Source organism: Lepidochelys olivacea, assembly GCF_965140295.1.
Source record: "Lepidochelys olivacea isolate rLepOli2 genome assembly, chromosome: 3".
Lineage (NCBI taxonomy): Eukaryota > Metazoa > Chordata > Testudines > Cheloniidae > Lepidochelys > Lepidochelys olivacea.
This window is the reverse complement of record NC_140413.1, coordinates 10,624,274-10,645,766: the sequence shown is the minus strand read 5'-3', so window position 1 is coordinate 10,645,766 and position 21,493 is coordinate 10,624,274. Positions and strand designations below refer to the sequence as shown.

The window sequence follows — 21,493 nt, the reverse complement described above, 5'->3', positions numbered from 1 at the left end:
TGTCCCCAGGTGTTGGCATTACTTTAGGTCAAGTTCAAGGTGTGTGTGAGTGTGCATCTCTCTAAGGGAAAGGAAAGTATAGGGCAGTTTCAGGCACAGGTGGACAGCGAGTTCACCAGATTTAAAGAGGTGCTGTTACTCAGGGAGAAGGCTGGCTGAAGGATCCAGTGAAAGAAGGAGCTGCCTAGCCAGAAGAACCACACTCATGCCCAGGGAGATGCTGTCAGCAATCTGCTGCCTCTGTGCATTCATCTCAAAATTATATTGACAGGTTTCAGAGTAGCAGCCGTGTTAGTCTGTATTCGCAAAAAGCAGGACTTTGTGGCACCTTAGAGACGAACAAATTTATTTGAGCATAAGCTTTTGTGAGCTACAGCTCACTTCATTGGATGCATTCAGTGGAAAATACAGTGGGGACATTTATATACATAGAGAACATGAAACAATGGGTGTTACCATACACACTGCATCCGATGAAGTGAGCTGTAGCTCACGAAAGCTCATGCTCAAATAAATTGGTTAGTCTCTAAGGTGCCACAAGTCCTCCTTTTCTTTTTACTGTAAAGAGAGTGATCACTTAAGGGGGGGGGGGGGGGCGGGAAACCTTTTGTAGTGATAATCAAGGTGGGCCATTTCCAGCAGTTCCTCAGACAGTTCTTGTCAACTGCTGGAAATGGCTCACCTTGATTATCACTACAAAAGGTCCCCTCCCCCGTCCCCCCCAGCTCTCCTGCTGGTAATAGCTCACCTTAAGTAATCACTCTCCTTACAGTAAAAAGAAAAGGAGTACTTGTGGCACCTTAGAGACTAACCAATTTATAAATTGGTCTCTAAGGTGCCACAAGTCCTCCTTTTCTTTTTGCGAATACAGACTAACACGGCTGTTACTCTGAAACCTCTCCTTACAGTGTGTATGGTAACACCCACTGTTTCATGTTCTCTGTGTATATAAATCTCCCCACTGTATTTTCCACTGAATGCATCCGATGAAGTGAGCTGTAGCTCACAAAAGCTTATGCTCAAATAAATTTGTTAGTCTCTAAGGTGCCATAAGTACTCCTTTTCTTTTCTCAAAATCATATTGTCTTTTGTGTTATTTTCCCCCCAGCTGTATGAGCTTGTATTTTTCCAGCCTGAATGCCCTGTTGTTCTTTTCTGACCACATTTTTAACCTCGCTATGGGCCTGATTCAAAGCCCACTGAAGTCAACAGAAAAACGCCCATGTATTTCAATGGGCCTAGTACCGTCTGTATTGTTTTTCTCTCCTCACTAGCATTCACAACTTACTATGATCTGTAGATCATTTGGTATCATCTGCAGATTTTATTAATACCTCATGTACTGCCTCTTCTAGATCATTAATGAAGATGTTAATAAGACCAGCCTTGATATCGGTCCTTGCAAGGTAAGAGGTTGAGGGGTGATGGAGATAGAGATTCTGGGAATCTTAGAAGTTAGAGATGGAAAAGACCTAGCAGGTCATGGAATCCATTCCCATGGGCCTATGCAGGATTGTTCCTTATTACTGGCTGGATCATGCCCCCCCTACTGCAGGATACCCTATGGTGTAAAACACCACAAGGATCTCCTGCCCCACATTGTTCCGCCACCAGGGGGTGCAGTTACCTCCCACCTGCAATCAGCTGTGGAACCCATCCAGAAACCCTCTGGATCTCCAAGGATCTATTCAGATCCCAGGAGTACTGGAAGGGTCCATGCTTCCATTGCAACGCTGCACCCCTCGCTCCCAGCCCCTGTCTGCGCAGCTCCATTAACATCTCCCCAGCTGGGCCTGCCGGGGCAACACCCCCTTAAAGGAGCATACCACCACCCAGGGAAGTTGCAGTGGGGAGACAAAACAGCCCTTTGTCTCTCCACAGCCCCATCTCTGACCATCGCGTTCTCACCCACTCACCCCTGTGTTGACTTCAGACCTACAGAGAGGCCTTTGCAGGGTTGGAGGGAAATGTGGAATGTTTCCATGGCGACAGCTTAGGGGCCTCCTCCACCCCATCTGTTCAGGAGAGACTCACACACCGCGGACACCTTCGTATATGGATCTGGGGGGCACAATCCCTCCCCTCTCTATATTTTCTTTTAGTGCTTTACACAGTCAAGTTTTGACTCTAAGGAGGACAGAGAAAGGTTGGGCAGACAAGAGGAGAGATGGGTGCCTGAGAATTGGGGTGGGGGGGAGAAGGAGATCGGGAAACCTGTTTGGTTGATCAAAAGGGCCCCAAGAAGTTCTCTGCCTACACAAATAGGGCTGGCCCTCCATGGGGCAGCCACTCTTCTGGGCCTTGTGGGGAGATAATACTAGTCTCTTCATATTTAAAAAATACATGTAATTAAGCTTGTCCCATGGATATCACAGCTGTGTGCTCATGCTTAGCTGGCGACTAGATTTTTTCCTGCCTATGATATTCAGTTACACAGTGGATGATCACAAGGCCGCTTTCTGCCCACAGTGATGCCTTTAGGAAAGCTGAATTGCTAATTGGCTTTAGTTGGACGTGGGGGAGGGAAACAGGTCTGTGTTTGGGTTAAAAGGCAGATACTGCCATGGAAAAAAGATAATCAGATTTATCAATGGCAACGGAAAACATCAGAAAGAACGTAGAATAATTAATTGTGATAGGCCACAGGATCATACACAATTGCAGCACCATGTCACGGCGGTAATCACAGTGTTGCCCTGCTCTAGAGATCCTCGAGCCAGGCTCCTTGCTATCTCAAAGGGCAGAATCCAACATTTTCCATCATGTTTTTCATAAACTCTCTGGGTCTCTTCCCCCGCAACTCGCAAAGACTTTCACTGAAACATTAGGCCTGGCTGCGAGACCTTCTCCAGCCTTTTGGAAACACGATCCCATAATTAGGAAAGACAAAATCGTTCCTGTTAAATAAGTACAATGGTTCGGTTCTCTGACTCCTTGGTAACATGAAAACAAAGCTTTGGATGTTTTGGTACATATGTGAGCTGAGTTCTTCTTTCTTCTTAAACCGAATCATGGTATTGAAATCCACAAAAGCAGCCAAAGTTGTGTCAAATTAAGTCTACGTAACAAATTGTCCTGGAGCCAGCTTTGCTGAATGGAAGGACATCAACTCTCTGCCTTTGGGCGATAACAAGGCAATGGCATTTTCTCCTGGGCTGACCTGGTCAGGAAACGAATGGATGGTGAGAAGAAGAAAGTGTCTCCGTGCCATCACTATCCGAGATGTCAAAGCCAGAAGTTTAAAAAACACCTGAGTCCTGTCTTTGTTTCTGGCTGTTTCATAGAAAGTGGTTACAATCTGGTCTGTTTAAAGGGAAAGATTCAGATCAGCCACTGTTATGATGAAACTGGGTCTTCTCTGCTTACTTAGTATTAGCTGTTCCTGGAAGTCCTCTTTATAATACCGTACGGAACTGTTCTTCCAGAATTACATCATACTTCCCTCGAGGAGAGAGGGGGAAAAGCAAACACTTTTGCTTGATTATTATGTGGCGTCTTTGTATCTCACGTGGGTGAGCCTGAAGTTCATGGGAGGAGGAAGAGGTTATGCAGTTATGATGTCTCCATGGCTTTCGGCTAAGACCAGGCTATTCCAGGAGTCCTGTTTGGAGCTGGCCTGTGGAGGTTGGCTGATGGCTGATTGGTAGCCCTGTGGGGAAAGCTTCAGGGCTGAAATAGCAGGGTGAATAGAAGATCCGTGCCCAGACATCGCGGTGACTGAGAATGCCTACAAACAATGTAAAAGTGAAAAGATTTTTTTTTAATTGCTTCAGACTAACAACATTACAGCAAGGAGAAAGCATTTCACTTTCCACAGGTCTAATGTTACATTAATATGTACATGCAAAGACATGAGATTTGCAATATTGAATTAAACCATCGGTTCACTGTATCTGGTATCCTGCTTCAATGCCTGATTTGTGATGCTTCAGAGAAAGACAGTTTCCCTTTTCCTCTGAACCCATGCCATTTATAACACTGCAGAGAGTGCACTGAGTTCTTTTCTGAACTCTACAGGTGACCATTTTATACCCTGAGGTATAAGATTTGACCACCAATTACCCTTTGATTAATAGCTTGCTCATGCAGAGTGTAATCAGTGCTACATTACTCTGGGCTCGATACTGCAAGCATTGGATCAATCCAGCAAAGCCCGTAAGCATATGAATTTTTATTATGATGATTTAATATTATTTGATTTATTATTTAATATTGGTTTTATGGTCAGAATGCTCAAATATTACACTGAGCCTTTTATTTAAACATTGGCGTTCTTTGGATGAGTTTAACAGAGGCTAAGCTAACTCAGTCTCGAATATTAGTCTCGTTATGATATAGGGAATCAAATATCTTCTTAACCAAGAAACAACAGCTACAAATAAACAGGCTTCCACACAGATCAGGTTCCAGATTTGTCCGTCTTGTTCACCAGGGGCGTCAGCCTGCCTGGAACTGTATAAGGCACATAGAGACATCTAGTGGCTGAATAATATACTGCAAATAAACTTATTGTTACAAGTCTGGCATATAGCGTAGAGCTGTGTGATTCTGGTGATTTTAATTCTCAGGTGGTTCAGCTCAGCTTTTTCAGTTTTGTTTTACATGGACTTGTGCTCACTGCACTGAGCTTCAGGTTTAAGCAAGCCCACAAATTCATAAAGAAACTAAGCCAAAACTGCCAAATTTTGCCTGGTTTCAGGTCAAAACCAAACAGCACAGCTAAGGGCTTATCTACACTTGGATATTTATGCAAATAACTAGTCCAGAATAATTAGCATAAGCCTCTGTGTGGGGACTCCTAGTCCAGAATTACAGTCCCGTTTATGATTTAGCTTACACCGCTTTGGTATATTTCCCAACGTAAAAATGCCCTTAGTGTTGCAAGTTTCGCCCCCTGTGACCTTTCAGATCCTTGGGTTGAGTAAATGGCTGTCGTTTGCCTTCAGAGAAGGTTCTGAGGGTGTCTTTTCTCCTCAAGTTACCTATATTAAAGTTCACACCTTTGTCATACCTCTTGACCTTTCCTGCTTCATTACCTGAGAAATAGGGCTCGGGTGCCCGTAATGAGATGAAAGCCCCGGTTCCGTCTTTATGGGGCGCATTTCCTCGGTGGTGGTGGTGGTGGTGTTGGTGTTATTGGCGGAGCTGGGGGGGGGGGTAAGACTCTCACTACTGGACGGTCCTAGGAGAAAACAGCAGTTAAACCAGGCTTCCCATCAGAGGAGCTTTACGTACAAAAAACATAGCAAAGCATTTGTGGTTTGGGGAAAGAGAACTCTGTTCGTAGGCCGGGTTTTGCTGCCATTGAGAGACCTTCAAAAATCTTAACCAGGTTTGGAGAGAAGAAGAAAAGGATGATGGGAGATTTGCTCGTTTGGTAAATTACCCTTGTCTCCCCACTTACAGTGTTCCTGCCTCTCATTCCATGTACTCTTTATCCCTGGCAGGGCAGGATGGAAAATCTCCCAAAGTCCTGTGTCAGCATAAACAGGGCTTGGTGTAAAGCCTCCGAATGATTCTCTGTGGGAAGTGGCTTCTGTGGTTGTTCCATAGCCCTGGTTGGGAACCTGGAAGGGGTGTCACCAGGACATTACAGGTGCTAATTAGTACCAGTGATGATGGGGATGCCTGTCCACTGGGAACCGGACCTAGCGCACTCATTTCACATAGGTCACCAAACAGCAATCCAACAGTGATCAGCTACCTGTTTGCTAAATCCGGGGATGTCTGGTTCAGAGGGCAGAATTCTTAATTTAGTTCTAAAGGGTGAGTTTCTGATACTATGCTCCTCCTACGCGCGCTACACACAGACATACACACACATCTTGTTTAACGCTCACCTGCTGGTGTCTTGGATTTGTTAAGGTTCTTCGGCTTACGTTTCCTCGTTTGAATCCCCTCTTTTCTCATTGCTAAAGGCCTTGGGACCTAGGAACCCAAATGCAAAGCATACTGTTTTCAGTATGTACGCAATACAACCTAACGTACTGGGATTACATCTCTGCCTCCTAGGATTTCAGGTAATCAGTAGATTTAACTAAAAAGACATGAAGCCAAAAGTTACTGACCAGCAGTGATTGAATTGAGAGTAGAGACAAGCCCTGGCTGCAAAGTTTGGCTCCAGATCTGGATCTGAATTTTTTGGAAATAATAGCGTGTTTGCATCCAAGGCTTTGAATCACCAACTATAAAGCCAGAAGGGATTATCAGATCCTCTACTCAGACCTCCTGTATAACTCAGGACAGAGAATTTTATCATGACTAAATCTATGTCTACACTCCAGAGCCTATGTTGACATAGCTCAGATGCAGCATATGCTGACAGAAGTTTTTCTCCCAGGGTAGGAACACCACATCCCTGAACAAAGTTATCTTGGCTGACAGAAGTATTCTTCTGACAGCATCCCTGCATCTACAGTGGGGGGAAGAAAGGGGGTGAGTTCACACGCTGACCAACATAGCTATGCCAGTGTAAGCTTTAAGGGCAGACCAAGCCTAGCACATACCTTCTGGAAAGGTATCCACGCTTCCTCTGAAGACTTCAAGAGATGGAGACTCTACCACTTCCCTTGCTAGTTTGTTCCATTGGTTAACCACCCACACTGTTAAAAATTATGCCTTATTTCTAACTTGAATTTGTCTGGCTTTGACTTCCAGCCACAGGTGCTGGTTACATCTGTGACCCCAAAACCCCTCAATTCCAACGGGCAAGGGGGCTACAAGAAAATTCTGATTCTGGTCTATCCATTCTGTCCAAAGACTATCAGGTGAGGTCTTAAATGAAATCCAAGGTCACACTGGTCATTAATTTCAGAGGGGTAGCCGTGTTAGTCTGTATCAGCAAAAAGAACGAGTACTTGTGGCACTTTAGAGACTAACAAATTTATTTGGGCATAAGCTTTCGTGGGTTAAACCCACTTCATCAGATGCATCTGACAGTTTAACCCACGAAAGCTTATGCCCAAATAAATTTGTTAGGCTCTAAGATGCCACAAGGACTCCTCGTTCTTTTTACTGGTCACTAATATCGTTGTGAAAGGCATGATCAGATATGCTGTAAGGAATCAGGTGTGTATACTGAAAATGGGTTTTAAAGTCTGTGTCAAGGCCGATTGGACAAACAGTTTTTCTGTCAGACACAAGATGTTTATGCACCTGTCCCTGCCACAGCATGTAAATTAAGCATTGTAAGCTAACACAACCGCTGCACATGGGGATGTGCAATCAAGAGGACAGCAGCACACAGGAGAATAAACCACAGGGTTTATCCTGACTCAGAGCACAGACAATGAACTCTGGGGATATAAGTAGAAGGCAAAAAGACACCCCTTCATCCTGCACCTCGGAAGTAAATGGACAGTGTCTTTACATTCATGAAAACGGGATCTTTGCCCACCTTGCTGGAAGATACTGCAACAGATTTTGGGAGAAATAAAACTCCTTTAGAGAGGAGGTAGCCAGTTAAGCTTAGTCTCTATAAAGCATGTTGATTTTGTTTTATACGGAACCCTTTTGTTTTCATTCTCCTCACTCACTAGCTCTTGAATCTTTGGTAATAAACTTATCCTTGATTTCACTCTAAATATATCTAAGTGCTGTCACACAAAGCTAGGTGCTGATCCTGAGTTGACTCATACAAGCTAATGTGTGCACTGTTTCCTTGGGCACAGCAGACTGGGTATTTCTGTGGCATTCAATGGAGAAGGGACTGGCTACAACAGGGGATGCTTCAAAGGGGCTCGGGGACTGGCCTGCACCTATTGTTAACCTGCAAGGCAAAGTAAAGGCTGGCAGAGCTCAGAGGAAGTTGTTTGCATAGCTACCAGGCTGGCTGTGTCCTCTGACACCCCGCTAAGCACAAACAACTCTCTCTCTCTCACTGGACGCAGGGGGGTAACAAGGTGACTCCTATATTGACGGAAGGGGGGTTTCCATCTGTGTAGTTAATCCACCTCTCCGTGAGGCTTTAGCGAGGACAATGGAAGAATTCTTCCATCGACCTGGTTGTGTCTACACCGGGGTTAGGCTGACCCAGCCACGGCACTCAGAGCACAAAACTTTTCACAGCCCTAATTTTAAGTAGAGCCCAGACATTGCTCTTTGGCCTAGGCCCATCTGTAAATGAACACTACAGCATACACTCTCAGGGAACGGAGATCATTAACGGCATAAATGAATTTGTGTCTAAAACCAACAAACCCCCACCCCTGTGATCAGCAATGGGAAGAGCTGTTTGGGTTTGCAGTTCAGCCGGTGAGGGTTTGCTGTTTGTTTTCACTGTGTCTCATTGGACACAGAGAAGATTCACAGATTTTAAGGTCAGACGGGGTCACTCTGACCATCTAGGCCACAGAGAGCGGGGACAATCTTCCCTAATTTGCCTTCACCTGGAGCAGGGAGCGAGAGGTGGATACACAGTGGTTCACGACTAGGACTGCCTGGGCATTGTACACATCTGTGTCCACATCTGGCGTTCGGAATACAGAGCCTCATCCCACACCACTGTAGTGAGTTTGTGAAGGGAGTTTGTTTCTGACTTCAGTGGGGAGCACGAGTGTGGAACTGGCTTGTAACACCTTAAACTTCAGATCGGCCATGGGGCCTGTGTGACTTGCCCAGATCTCATTCAAACAGACTCTTTCAGGCTTATTAGCCATCAGGCTGGTCCCAGCAGTTGTGGGACCCTCTCAAACATAGCCAATTCCTGTCACCATGACAAGACTACGATCGAGAGAAGGGTTATTACATTATACTGCTTTCTTAGAGTCACGGATTCTGAGGCTCGAGAGAACCATTGTGATCATCTAGGCTGACCTCCCACATAGCCCAGGCCACAGGACTTCCCCGAATTAATTCCTGTTTGAACAAGAGTATGTATTTTGGAGAAAAACATCCAATTTGGTTTTAAAGATTGACATTGATGGCGAATCCACCCCCACCTTGGGTAAGTTGTTCCAATGGCTGATTCCCCTCACTGTTAAAAACTGGCCCTTCATTTTTAGTCTGCATTTGTCAGCTTCACCTTCCAGCCGTTGGATCGTGTTATGCCTTTATCTGGAGGGCGTAAATGGCAGGGTAAGTTACACTGTGCTAAATCACCTTGCTAAATCATTTTCAGTGAGTGCGAGTGTGATTCATGTTTTGGGGGGGCCAAAGACTGGGGTTGTAGAGGGGAGATCAGCCAAAAGAAAAAAGTAAGACCGTGTAAGATAAAGCAGATTCCCACCTGGCACCACTTGAACTAACCCTGTCTCACATCCTGGGAGAGTAAACAGTCCATCTGCAGTCTAAAGAGCGGGCACACAAGTCTATTCTATTTTACACAGGTTCTCATACCACCCTCCCACCCTGCTAGCTGAGTGCCCTCCAGCCGTGCATTAAGCAACCTGACTACACGTCTGGCCCGGGTTATTTGTTCTCAGCGTCTCATTGTCATTACCCCGTGGAGCTTCATGTACAATCCGCAGGCGTTACAGACTGGCTCGCCTTCAGCGTTTCTGCGCCACAGCGTGGTCGTGGTCGTGTGACAGTTGGCACAAGAGAGCCCAACGCGGCGGGAGGCGGACTGCAACAAGAGACAAAAGCAACAGCAGTGTCAACAAGTCGCTAGCGTTACCATTTGCACAAGCGGTTTCTAGGTTGGAGCAGACCCCACCCAGCTTTCCCTGATGCATGGCAACTGTTGCAGGGGTTTGCGGATGTACTAATAATATTTTGTACAATGGACAGTAACTAGCACCGAAGAATCTCAGTGCACGTTACAGACATTACACGGATTCAGCATCACAACACCCCTGGCAGTACGGTCAGTGGGTTTTTACCCATTTTACAGATTTATAAACCAAGGCACAGCGGGGTAAAGTGACCTGCCCAAAGTCACGCCGGGCTTAACCATTAGCCCAGTTGTGCAGCCCTGTGGGTGAGAAAGGGGACGTGACAGAATATAGTACTTCCCTGCGTAAGAGACCCACATCACCAGACCCTGCATGAGCGGGGCAGGGCGGGAGGGAGCTGCTGCTAATTCACCTCCCATGCAGGTGGGCAGGGCGTGGGCAGGCAGGAGTGGAAAATGGGTGGGGCCTTTGCTCCACTCAACATGCCAGCCAGCTGAGATGGCACAGAGCGGGAAGCAAGATACACTAGGTACTGGGCTGGCATGACTTACTTCTCCCCTGGAGTGAGCCGTGCAGGGGCGTACGCAGGAATAAAAATTTGATGGCTTTGGGCGGGAGGGGGGGCACATTTTGTGTCCCCTGCAGCCGGAGGAGCTCGCTCTCCCTGCCCCAGCGCTGGAGCCAGAGGAGTTCTGTGCCCCTGCTGATTTTTGGGGGGGAGGAGGGGTTGCCCCTGCTTGCCCCCCGCCTTCTGCCTGCCTCCAGAACCGTGACTCTCGGTCACCGTTAGGTCCCCACCATGGTCCTGAGGCAGCACATTAAGCACTGCCTCCTGCTCTGGCCAGACAACGATGGGCCAAGCCAGCCAACGGGGTCAGTGGCACAAGTGGGCAGAGACCCACGGGCTCCTGGCTCCTCCTCCCAACACTCGCGCCTTCTCTGTAAGTGAAGGGAGATTTGACAACGGTCAAAGCCGAAGCAGGAAAATCTAATTTGTTTCCAACTTCAAGTGAGACTCCGCCTGACAAAGGCCGAGTCTGGAACTGGGCCCAAGGTATGAAATCTGGAGCCAGGTTTTGAGTGCTATGAAATTTGGTGGCGTTTTTGATCCAGGCGTTTGGTTTGTTCCATCACAGCAAGAGGGGCCAGCTGGGAAATAAAGATCTGGATCCTAACGCAACCACCCCCCATATTAGAGGGTGTTTAGACCTGGATGTTTGGCTTGGGGGGCCATCCCTAGATGCATGTGTTTAAAGGGACATTGTTGAGATGTCCTGCCATCATTACTGTGTTCCTTATAATAACTCTGTCTGGAACTGTAACTCTCCTTCCTCCCCAACCTGCTGCCTATCCACCACCTGGTCACATTGCTTTATTATTGTAGGGTTGCTCAGGAGAGCCAAATGGATGGACTTTGATTTTGTTTTTAATCGGGGGGAAAAAAAAAAAACCAGTGCTGAAGCAGTCTGCCACTTAGAGTCTCTGGCAAAACACAAGATGGAGGCTCCTGCTGGGCTGCCTGGACTGGATTTCTTCTGCGAGGAAATCACGATCCTGCTGCCACTAAAGTCAATGGCAAAGACCCCTTGATGTCAGTGGTGTATAATGTAAGCTCTCCTGGGCTGGGCTCTTGCCTTCTAACCTGTACAGCTCCTGACCCTCTTTTGACATCAAATAAATGATCAAAGCAGAGGCTTCCACATGTGAGGTTTTCAATCATATTTTCCTTCAAAAAAAAAAAAAAACAACAACAACCAATATTTAAAATTCAGGAAAGACTCATTCTGGAAATTGTGATGAAAACATGTAAGCAACTGTCAGTATGTGCAACTGGTCCCCTGCTGGGCCTGATCCAGAGAGGGTAGGTGGCTGTTAGAGGCCTGCTTATGAAGCTTTAGCTCCAGGTGTTGCTACTTGTGTATTTAACTCTGGAAGTCCCCAGTTCAATCCCTAGTGCGTCAGTCAAAATGGTCAGCATGTAAAATGCTATGAAACCAGCCCCTGCTTCTCCCTCTTGCTTCATTTTTAACTGCCCAGAGTCTGTAACCCACAAAACGGTATCTTCTGTTCCTGTCAGGTTTGCCCATATGGCTGCCATTTCCTTGTTTTGCCTTTTCTGCAGATGGCAACATGGCCGCCCTTTGTTTACCTCCCTGTTTGCACTTACTGGCATTGTGGCACGAAGGTCGGGGAACCTGGCACTGACCTAGTACAACTGCTGTGCGCTTCACTCGCTGAGCTTCCTTTGCTATATGTAGGCCTGGAACAAAATTATGTAGCCGAACACACCCAGACTTTGTGGGCGTTCTAAACTGAAACCTGGATCAGGGACCTAATAGGCGGAAGCAAAACTGGGATCCAAACTCACCCCGATGGCAGGGTGTTCAAAACCCAGATCCAAACTACTGCTGCTGCTCCCGCAAGTCAATCTAGAAACGAAGGGATCAGCACAGGTACAATAAAAGCCAGCCTGTCCCACAGCTTTTTAGAGGATGGGGGGAAAAATCTGTGTGCATTGGTTTGTTTGTTTCAGATTTTAGTGCAGCCCTTTGCACTTCCTGATTAACGGGGAGCATGGGGAGACTGGAAACTGATGTGCTGAAACCACATGAGAAAGACCGTTCTTGTCGTACTTGAAGGGAGAAATACTGAAACACAAGAAAGCCCACTGGCCTGAAGTTTCCACCCAATTTTATAGAGCAAAGCAGCTTAGTTAGCTCGTGTACATGCATGTGGTCTAGCCATCTTCTGCTTAGCGTATGCACAACGTGCCTCAGTTGGCACATGACCAGGATTCATCACTGAATTTGGTCCAGGGCTTGGATCATTTGCTTCCCGGCCTCGGGCCATGTACTGACGGGGAGTGTGACGTGACCGCTGATCCGTGCCCCCGAGTCTAGTGGTGACAGCACAGTGTTAGGAGTCAGGAATCTGGATTCCAGTCCCACATCTCCCAGTGATTTGCAGTGTCATCATGTCCTCTCTCTCTAGCTTGTTTTCACCAGCTGTGAAATGGGGATAAGAACACCTACCCCACAAGGGTGGGATGATGTTTAATTCAGTCTTTCCCAAGGTTTGGAACACTGAGCTCCTCTTCAGAAATCAGTCCTCTCTCCCTACAACCTCACTAGTGGCCCACCCACCTTACTGTAGACATCTCCTGTGCACCTCAGCCCCGCTAGTCCTTTGGGATGTGACCCCACACCCTTTGGGAAACCATGGCTTCGTTCATTAACATCCATCAGTGGAGTGAGAGCCTTGGAGAGACCATGCAATGCAGGTAAACACTGTGTGTGTCTGCACGCTAGGGAGAAGATCCTGCAAACACATGGGGAGATGTTTCTACACTGGCTCAAAACACAAGCACTGCAAGCACTGTGGAAAGATCAGCAGTTATCACGTGGCAATGTCTGACCTGGCACACACTGAGACAAGGGAATGGCTTTACAGAGTCAGTTGATTTTTAACACGCATCTTTTTGTAGTGAACGTATCTATCTGAATATGTACGCCATCTTCACCAAGACCAGGGATTGAAACCAGGACATCCTGAGCTAAAGCATCACTCTCTGCAACCATGGGCTGTACCAGACACATAGCCACTGTGGACTGGGCCCAGTGAGGAACCCACAACTCTCATCAATGGGTTACCTAGGCATACACACTGGGCACCTGCCCCAGGCGCTAAGCTTCCCTCGCCTTCTCTTAAAAATATACGGCAGAATTGAAGCAGCAAATGGGGATTTGGGGCCAAACCCTATTACAAAGCAATTCAAAATCTCCTTCCACACACAAATTCGTGGAAGAAACCCCATCCCAGCCATCTCAGCCCTCCCCAAACACTGGGGAGCTTTGAAGTGTGCCCAGAACAGCAACAAATTCAGGCTGTGTTGACTCTGGAGAAGAGTCAGTTTCCGAGGGGAACTAGCAGCTCCTGATGTTACGTGCCCCAAAGGCCTGCTGAGCGAGCACCTCTGCCAGGCTCAAAGTGCACCGGTTCCTTACAAACCCTAGCGCTCTTTCAAACCAGCCTAGGGCCTAGCAAAGCACGGAACCTCTCAAGTGACTTTGGGAAGACAAACCAGAAGCACGTCACTATGAAGCACTTTAGCCAGCAGAGGGCGCCAGAGCCAGCGGATTATGGCCAGCTGAGCGTCATCCGCAGAAGGCAAAGCCAAAGAAATCCAGGCAGTAGCATGATTTTTGCCTTCTGCCTCTCTGAAGATGCTGGAGAGCGACAGACAGGCTTGTATGCTGTATGTATGTATGTATGGTACAGCATGTAGCCCCAGCATTTCAGTTCTACCTCCTGGCTTGCTCAGACAGGAAGCCACCAGAGGCTATGGAGATGGTGGGGTCACCAGAGGCTGAGGGAGGTCACAGGCAGGCAGGAAGTAGCCAAGGGGTGGGCATCACATGTACATAAATGTGAACAGAAATGTAGAGAGAGGTGGAGGGGACCAGGCTGGAGGTGGAAAGGGAGCTGGGGGTCAAGGGCAGAGCTCTGTAGATGTTATTTTGTGTAGAACCCTGTAAACCCAAGGGCTGGCCTTCTGCTCAGCTGTGAGCAGCAGGCAGGCACTTCGGGTCTCCCATGTGTCCCACAGTCCTTTGCACCATTTGCCATGGGACCTCCATTGAGGAGCCGATGCAGCCAGTGCAACAGATCACAGAGTTTTGCAGGCACAGACAACTCAGCTGAAGCCAGGATGCTATTTTGGAGGCACAGAGAGAGGCCCACGAGGCTGCTGGGAGACACCAGATGATCTCCCAACTTTTGCCTAGGATTCTAAGCCTCGTCATTGCAGAGTGCCCAGGTCCTCTGGGCAGCTTGGATTGAGCGAGTGTTTCCTGTTCTGGAGTCTATTGTGTAGTTGTGCGCAGGCTGCAGGCGAACGGCACACGCCTTTCCTTACCAGCCGCCTCTGGGGTTTGATCAGCGGTCGGTTGATGCCGTTCATCTTGTGGTAGAGCCCACATGCGTTGCACAGGTAGTGTCCCGTGCCGTCTCTCCTCCAGAGTGGGGTGGACATGGCTCCGCAGTTGACGCATTCTCGCCCCTCAGAGTAGTCGTCAAAGAACTCTGCAGGCATGACAGTAAACAAGACAAGAAAAGAGAGTGGACAGGTTGAGTTAAATAAAACATTTTTAAAACTCTCCACTCTTGGTCCTAAATACTCAAGCAGTACCTGGCTATCTGCAGAGAGCAGAAAAACAGGGGCTGGGGGGGGGGGGGAGGGAGAGGTTGTGTTACGACTTTCCTTAGGAAAGGCAGGTCTTATTAAAGGCAGGCTGGCCAAGTGGCGAGGCCCCTGGCTTGGGATTCAGGAATCCTGCCTCTGCTACACGTATTCTCTAGCACCTTAGACAAGTTACTTAATCTACTCTGTGCCTCTTCTATCAAATGAGGATAATACTTCCCCACCTCACAGGGTGTTGCGAGGATAAAACCCTCTAATGATTATGAGCCTCTCAGAGACTAGCCCAGTGGTTCTCAACCTTTTTTCGTTTGCAGACCCCTAAAACATTTCAAATGGAGGTGTGGAAATCTTAAGACACAATCTGTGGACCCCCAGGGGCCCACAGACCACAGGTTGAAAACCACAGTAGTACAGTGGTGAGGGCTGTAAAACTGCCTTTTGAGGTGCAAACTGGGGCCCTCTCTTTTCATCAAAACCACGCTGTTCATGCAGGCCCAGATCTGAAGCCCACTGAAGTCAATGTAAAGAATCCCATGGATGCTGGACTGGGCTCGTCAAAGCTACCCATGAAAACAACACGCACCTATGGAGGGTGCAAAGTCCTCACTGTCACTTGTAAATCAGAAAGACACTTGCACAAGCAAACATCTAGCTCTGCATGCAAGCACTAGATCCACATGCACAACGGATGCCCAGGTAACACACTGTCTGTTTGTTGACACCACACTCATCATCAGGAATCGATTCTGTGACTCTCAGCATAGAAAAATAGGCCTCTACCACTTGGAGTAAAGGAGACCTTCTCCAGGGACAAGAAAAGAGCAGGCTGCTAGCGTGACTGGTGTGAGCCACTAGAGGGCGACATGATCCCATGCATTCTGCCAGCATACTGCACAGGGTGCTTTTTAGACAGTTTCACAGAAGTACCCACATGGACAAATCTGGCCCATGACGTCTGCTTACAAAATACTTTCCTGGGAATTTGGAGATGCTAAAGAGACTCTTCCTCAAGCACTGCAGCCCTAAGACAGCTACGGGAGAGTAAGCTGGACTCTATTCTGCCTTGGCAGTTACATGCTTCATGCAAAACATCATCGCTCTAATAATGGAGAAAGAGATGGATCACACCCTGATTTTCAGATCGCAGGATGAGCCTGCAGTGCTGGGCTACGTGTGTTGCACCTTCCGCTCTGGGCCTGATCCACAGAGGAGCAGCATCTGTCAGAGCTCTTTAGTGCGAGCTCGAGAGACCAAAGCTTTCAGCTCCAGAATGAAGTCCCCCCAGTTCAATCTCTACAGTGGACCACGATTACAGCGGTTACACCAGTGGCCATGTGCTGCTATTTGACCGGCGCTCTCCAGAGTTAAATTCAGCTTGAGCTCAAAAGACGGGCTTTGCAGCTAGTGGGTCTAACAGACCCAGGTCTACTCTGAAACTCGTCCTTGGATAGAGTCACAAATAGCAAGTGTGAAAAATCAGGGCACTTTTGGGGGGGAATGGAGGGACATTGTCTTATATGCAACTAAGCCCCTAATCAGGACAGTCCTGGTAATATTGGGACGTCTGGTCACCCTGTCCTTGGGTCAGGCATAGAGGGGAACTAGAGAGGTACATGTGCAGATAACAAGCAACAGTGCAAACCCATCCTCAGCATAAAGAGGTGCAATTCCATTGAAATCATGGACAAACTCAGCGCAATTCCCTTTGGCTTGGTAAAATGAGAACACCTGATGTGAGCATCTGTGGGCCATAAATATCTAAACCTCTGAGACTGCAACACATCCCTGATGTTAACCCAGACAGAGGATAACAGCCTACGACCGCTGTCAGTTTGCGGAGTTACTCCTTTAGCGAGCGGACTATCCTCTTTCACACTGCTTTGGTGCAGCCCCAGCTGACGACATGAGGGGTGGGAGAGTTGTTACAAAATCATTCCTGCAGACTCACTTCCCCGATTATAACCGAAGGAACAAGATTGCTTGGCTCTCAGTCTAAACACAGAAACTACCGTAGAATGCAGATGCAGCATTACAAAGGAGACGGGGGGGGGGGGGGGGAAACAGTGCAGCTTAGTGTGTCCTGGGTTTGCAACACACATCTCAGCCACCCTTGGAGGTGTCAGCCTTCCTGGGTTTCTCAGGCCGAAACACGTTACATGGTGTGTACCACAGTATGGGGACAGAATATACATAACGGCCAGGCCAGTGTTGATAAAAGCACATTTTTGGAAGCTGTTTAGGCTTAGGCCATGCCAAACAGAAGCTGCTGAAGAAGTGGCCTGTTCAACACTGTACCGCAGATCCTAGGAACCTTGCCATGCGACCCGGGCTTTGTTATAGCGGCGTGATCTCTGGGACCCTAACAGATCTCTCCACAGACAGTTCAGAGACAAGCCCATTGAGACAAACAGTTTTGATCAGGGGAACCTGTTTCCCACTCCACGCCCACAGCGGATTCGTTGGTGTCCCGACTCCTTTCATTGCAGCGTCTACACTGAAGACGCTGGGGCAAATGAGATTTTGCCGTAAAGACCTGATCCAAAGCACATGAAGATCAACAGACGTCGTTCCGGGGATTTCAGTAGGCCGTGGACGCTTGAGAGCCTTACGGATTTTGCAATTTCATGTTGAGTCTTGTGAAATTTGGTGTTTTATTTCAATCCCCAACTCCTGGAGACATGTTATTAGCTAAGAATCTCATCAGTCCTTTGGGGAAAAAACCAGAAAGGTTCTAACCCACAGGCTTGTGCAGAAAAGCTTGAAACTGTGAAGCGAATGCACGTAAAGGCCCAGAAACCAGAAGACAGAGAAAAAGAGGCATCTTTTATTTTTTAAAAAACATCCTGATTTTTATGCCAATCTCATCATTTTCTAGGCCTGACTCATGATTCTGGAATGCACAGGGTAGCCATCAGAACATAAGAATGGCCATCCTGGGTCAGACCAAAGGTCCATCTAGCCCAGTATCCTGTCTGCCGACAGTGGCCAATGCCAAGTGCCCCAGAGGGAATGAACAGAACAGGTAATCATCAAGTGATTCAGTCCCTGTCACCCATTCCCAGCTTCTGGCAAACAGAGGCTAGGGACACCATTCCTGCCCATGCTGGCAATATTGTGATTATAACGCCTTCCTTGTCTCCTTACAATTATTTGAGTCTCAACCAAACCACAGATCAAAAAGTGTTGTTTGAAAAGGAAAGGCACTAGCGCAGCTGGTTAAGAAACGAGTCCTTCCTGTGAAAAATCTGAACAAAATCAAAAATTTCAATGAACATATAAAAAATGTCCTCTGATTTTTGGGGGGGTTTCAATGAAAGCCCCAAAATTTTCAAAAGACATTCAAATATTTGCACCCAAAGTTTTATTTTGTCAAAAGGCCAATTTGCTTTGAAAACAAGTTTCAGTAATACATTTTCAACACACTCCAAAAAAACAGTTGGTAAAATCGGGCTGGACTAAAATTGAAACTCAAAACTTTTTCCAGTGGAAAACTTATGTTTTCAACACAATGAAAATGTGCGTGGGAAGTGTCTGCTGTCCTAGAAATTATTAATTATTTTTTAATCAAAAAATTGAAAGTTTTTGGCCAAAAGTCAAAAAGATTTTGTCTGAGGACTTTTTTTGTTTGTTTTCAGCCAAAACTCGGGGGGGAGAAGAAGGAGGAACTGGCTGAAAACCAAATTTTCAGGGTTTTGGTTTTCTGAGAAAAAGTCAACATTTTCTGCTAAAATCTTTGACAACAAATTTTTTTTAATAATTTTTGTCAGAATTTTCTGGAGGAAAAAAAACAACATTTTCCACCCAGCTCTACAGTCAAGTGTCCCTGATTACTATCGGCCTGAGGTCTGTTGTCAGGCACAACTTGGGAAACTTCTTTTCACTAGATTCTCTCCCGTCCTAGTCCCCATCTTCTCTGTATTCATTTCTCATTCAACCCATGCCTAGCTGTTTTTCCACCTTTCTTTTCCCCACACTGGAGTTTTTCATTCCCTCCTGTCTGCTCGCCACAAAAGAATTCAATTTCTCATCAGAAAACCAAAACATTTTCAGTTTCCATCAATTTTTGGCTGAATAGGTTCATTTTGGAGATTTTCAGTTTGATGAAAAATTGAAATTTTCCACTGAAAATTTTGACAAACATGTTTTGTTTTCATCTAAATCTTCCTCGGGGAGAAAAAATCCCAAACCATTTCCCATTCAGCTCTAAATCCATCATTTCAGTGTCTCAGAATGCTGATCATCCATAGCTCCTAGTGACTTTAAAGGCAGTTGCAGATGTTCATTACTTTTGAAAATCAGACCATTAATATTACCCAGCTGCTTTGGGGGCATGCAGATGTCTCTATCAGCAATAATATCCCCAGCATGCTGATCTCCAAGGTGAGTGTGACAAGATCACACTGCCCATGATGGAGGAAATGCGGAGCCAGGAGTTGAAGATGATGTTTGCAAGGTGTAATCTCTTCACAATCTCATACAGCACTACAGACCTGTCTGAGGAGAGACTGCTAATGTTCCTCATCAGGAATGTTCCTCCTTCTTCTCCAGGGCATACTTTATGTTGCTGAAATCCTTTTAACAGGAATGCTCCCTAGGAGGACTTCTTCCCACAATATAAACTGAATAGAACAGGAGTCTTGAGCTCTGATATGTGTAGTTTAGTCTTTGGCACTGTCCCTTTATCGTCTCTATAGTGGTGAATTAGAAGGCAAGAGAATGGATGTCTTTATAAACAAGGCCTCATTCAACCACATCCAGCTGAGCTTGATGCAGGAATGACTGTGGGGAGTTCTCTGGCTTGTGTTGTACTGGGGACAGGCTGGATAACATAATGGACCCTTCTGCCCATAACAATCCATGAATCTACAAAAGAACGAGCACCAAATTTCTTCACGACTCCAGCCTTCTTACCCCTTCCCTCCATGGGAGCTCTTCACTGGCTTCCCGGTTCTTATCACATTGAACAAAGCTTTGTCTCCTTCCCCTCCAGGCCCTCGCCCTCGGCCTCATCTCTGCTCTCAGTTCCTCCCAGTGCTCCTCTTGCTCTGCTCAGGAACACTGGAGGAAAGGCTGGATGGAGTCCTTTGTTCTGTGCTCTGCAGCAGGTCAGATTTGATGATCATAATGCTCCCTTCTGGCCTGATGAGCTATATGAAGCCCTCTGGGAAGAGTTGGGCCTTCATCTCTTTCTGCCTCAATGCCTGCCCCCTCCCCAAAGGGGATAATACCTCCGCTCCTAGCGGGGCTGCTTGTGAGGAGGTAGCCACTGGCGTTGGAGAGATCTGCTCAGACACTACTGCGTGCCAGAGAAAAGCCTATTCACCATGCTAAGAGCCTGTGCTCGCTGACTGGACGGCCAGGTTCTCCAGGACACCACGGTCGCAGCGCCACACGGATTTGGTCTGGTTTGGTTTTTCCAGTGTTCTGCTCGTTCAGTTTTCCCTTTTCATTAATAACGAAGATTAAGTAGCGTCAGCCTCTGGAGGCTCCCTGTGGAAGGCGCCTGAGTAAGTGCTTCCATGGCTTTAAATCCAGTCATTATGAGCCCTTTTGACACTTATTCTTCCCCACAACCTTGTACTAGCAGCCTGGAAAGGAAACATTTATTCAGGCAGCAAATTGCCTGAACAGCTCCCGCAGGGAGCCAGAACAATGGGAGCGGAGGGAAGGGCTCCTCCAGTCACACTCAGGGCAACAATTTCCCTTTCACGGAGCCGCTGGACGGCGAAGATTTATGGGTCCATAATGTGACCTCTTTATTACCCTTCACACCAGGTCCCTCTGTGGAGATTTACGCCCTGCCCAGAGCCAGGCACAGCAAGTGGCAGCTTGGGAGGGAATTACGTTTGCCAGGAAAGGGTTCGGGCCACCATTTATGTGGGAAACAAACGCAGAAGCCTCTGACTGGAATGGCCTCCCTCTCCCCTCAGAACTTACTGCTTCCACCACCCGCCTCCCTGACTCAGCACCTCCACTGCATCATCATCATCATCCATTACACCTGTACCCCTTCCCCTGCTCTTTGGCCATTGTGTTAGGTCTGACTTGGACCTGAACCTGACTGGTGCTGAGGACTTTGAATTCCCATCAAGGTCTCAAGGGCACCCCGCAGCCCCTGTGCTGAGGCTCCCAGTACCTCAGCACTCGGTCTTGAGAGTGTAAACTGCTCGGGGCCAGGGCAGATTTTAACATGAAACAGCATGGTCTAGTGGTTAAGGAGCTGGTCTAAGAACCAGGTGACCTGGGGGCTGGTCCTGGCTTGAACAATGAGCTGCTGCATGACCTTGAATGAGTCTTTCCCCTCTTGGCTGTTGTTTAGCCAGACTACACGGTTCTCAGGCTGGGAAATGTCTTTCGCTAACCTGGGTGACGCAATGGGCCCCCAGTCTCGGCTGGAGCCTATGCATGCTTCCACAATCTATCTCCGTGGTTTTCAACATTTTTTCGTTTGTGGACCCCTAAAAAATTTCAAATGGAGGTGCAGACTCTTTTGAAAATCTTAGTCATAGTCCGCAGACCCCCAGGGGTCCATGGACCACAGACTGAAAACCACTGATCTAACATCATTTTTTCATTTTTTGGGGGGGGGGGGTGGATTTAGAAGGAAAAGTCATTGCTAAGATACAGCTCACTTAGGGTCCATGGTCTCAGAGAGCGGTACCTTACCAGCACGTGGTTC

At 47.3% G+C, this 21,493-nt stretch overlaps 1 protein-coding gene across 1 annotated transcript in view; it reads right to left on the bottom strand.

Moving 5' to 3' along the window:
- Positions 1-618: 618 nt before the first annotated feature.
- The window catches only part of GATA4 (GATA binding protein 4), a 44,646-nt gene continuing 23,771 nt past the window's right edge, over positions 619-21,493 (bottom strand). Inside the window, exons 3-7 of the mRNA XM_084622950.1 lie at positions 14,530-14,696; positions 9,440-9,565; positions 5,841-5,928; positions 5,037-5,182; positions 619-3,727 (exon numbers count right to left, since the gene is read on the bottom strand). Coding sequence (XP_084479076.1) covers positions 3,545-3,727; positions 5,037-5,182; positions 5,841-5,928; positions 9,440-9,565; positions 14,530-14,696 — 710 coding nt within the window. The 3' untranslated portion in view covers positions 619-3,544. The remainder of the gene's footprint in view (positions 3,728-5,036; positions 5,183-5,840; positions 5,929-9,439; positions 9,566-14,529; positions 14,697-21,493) is intronic.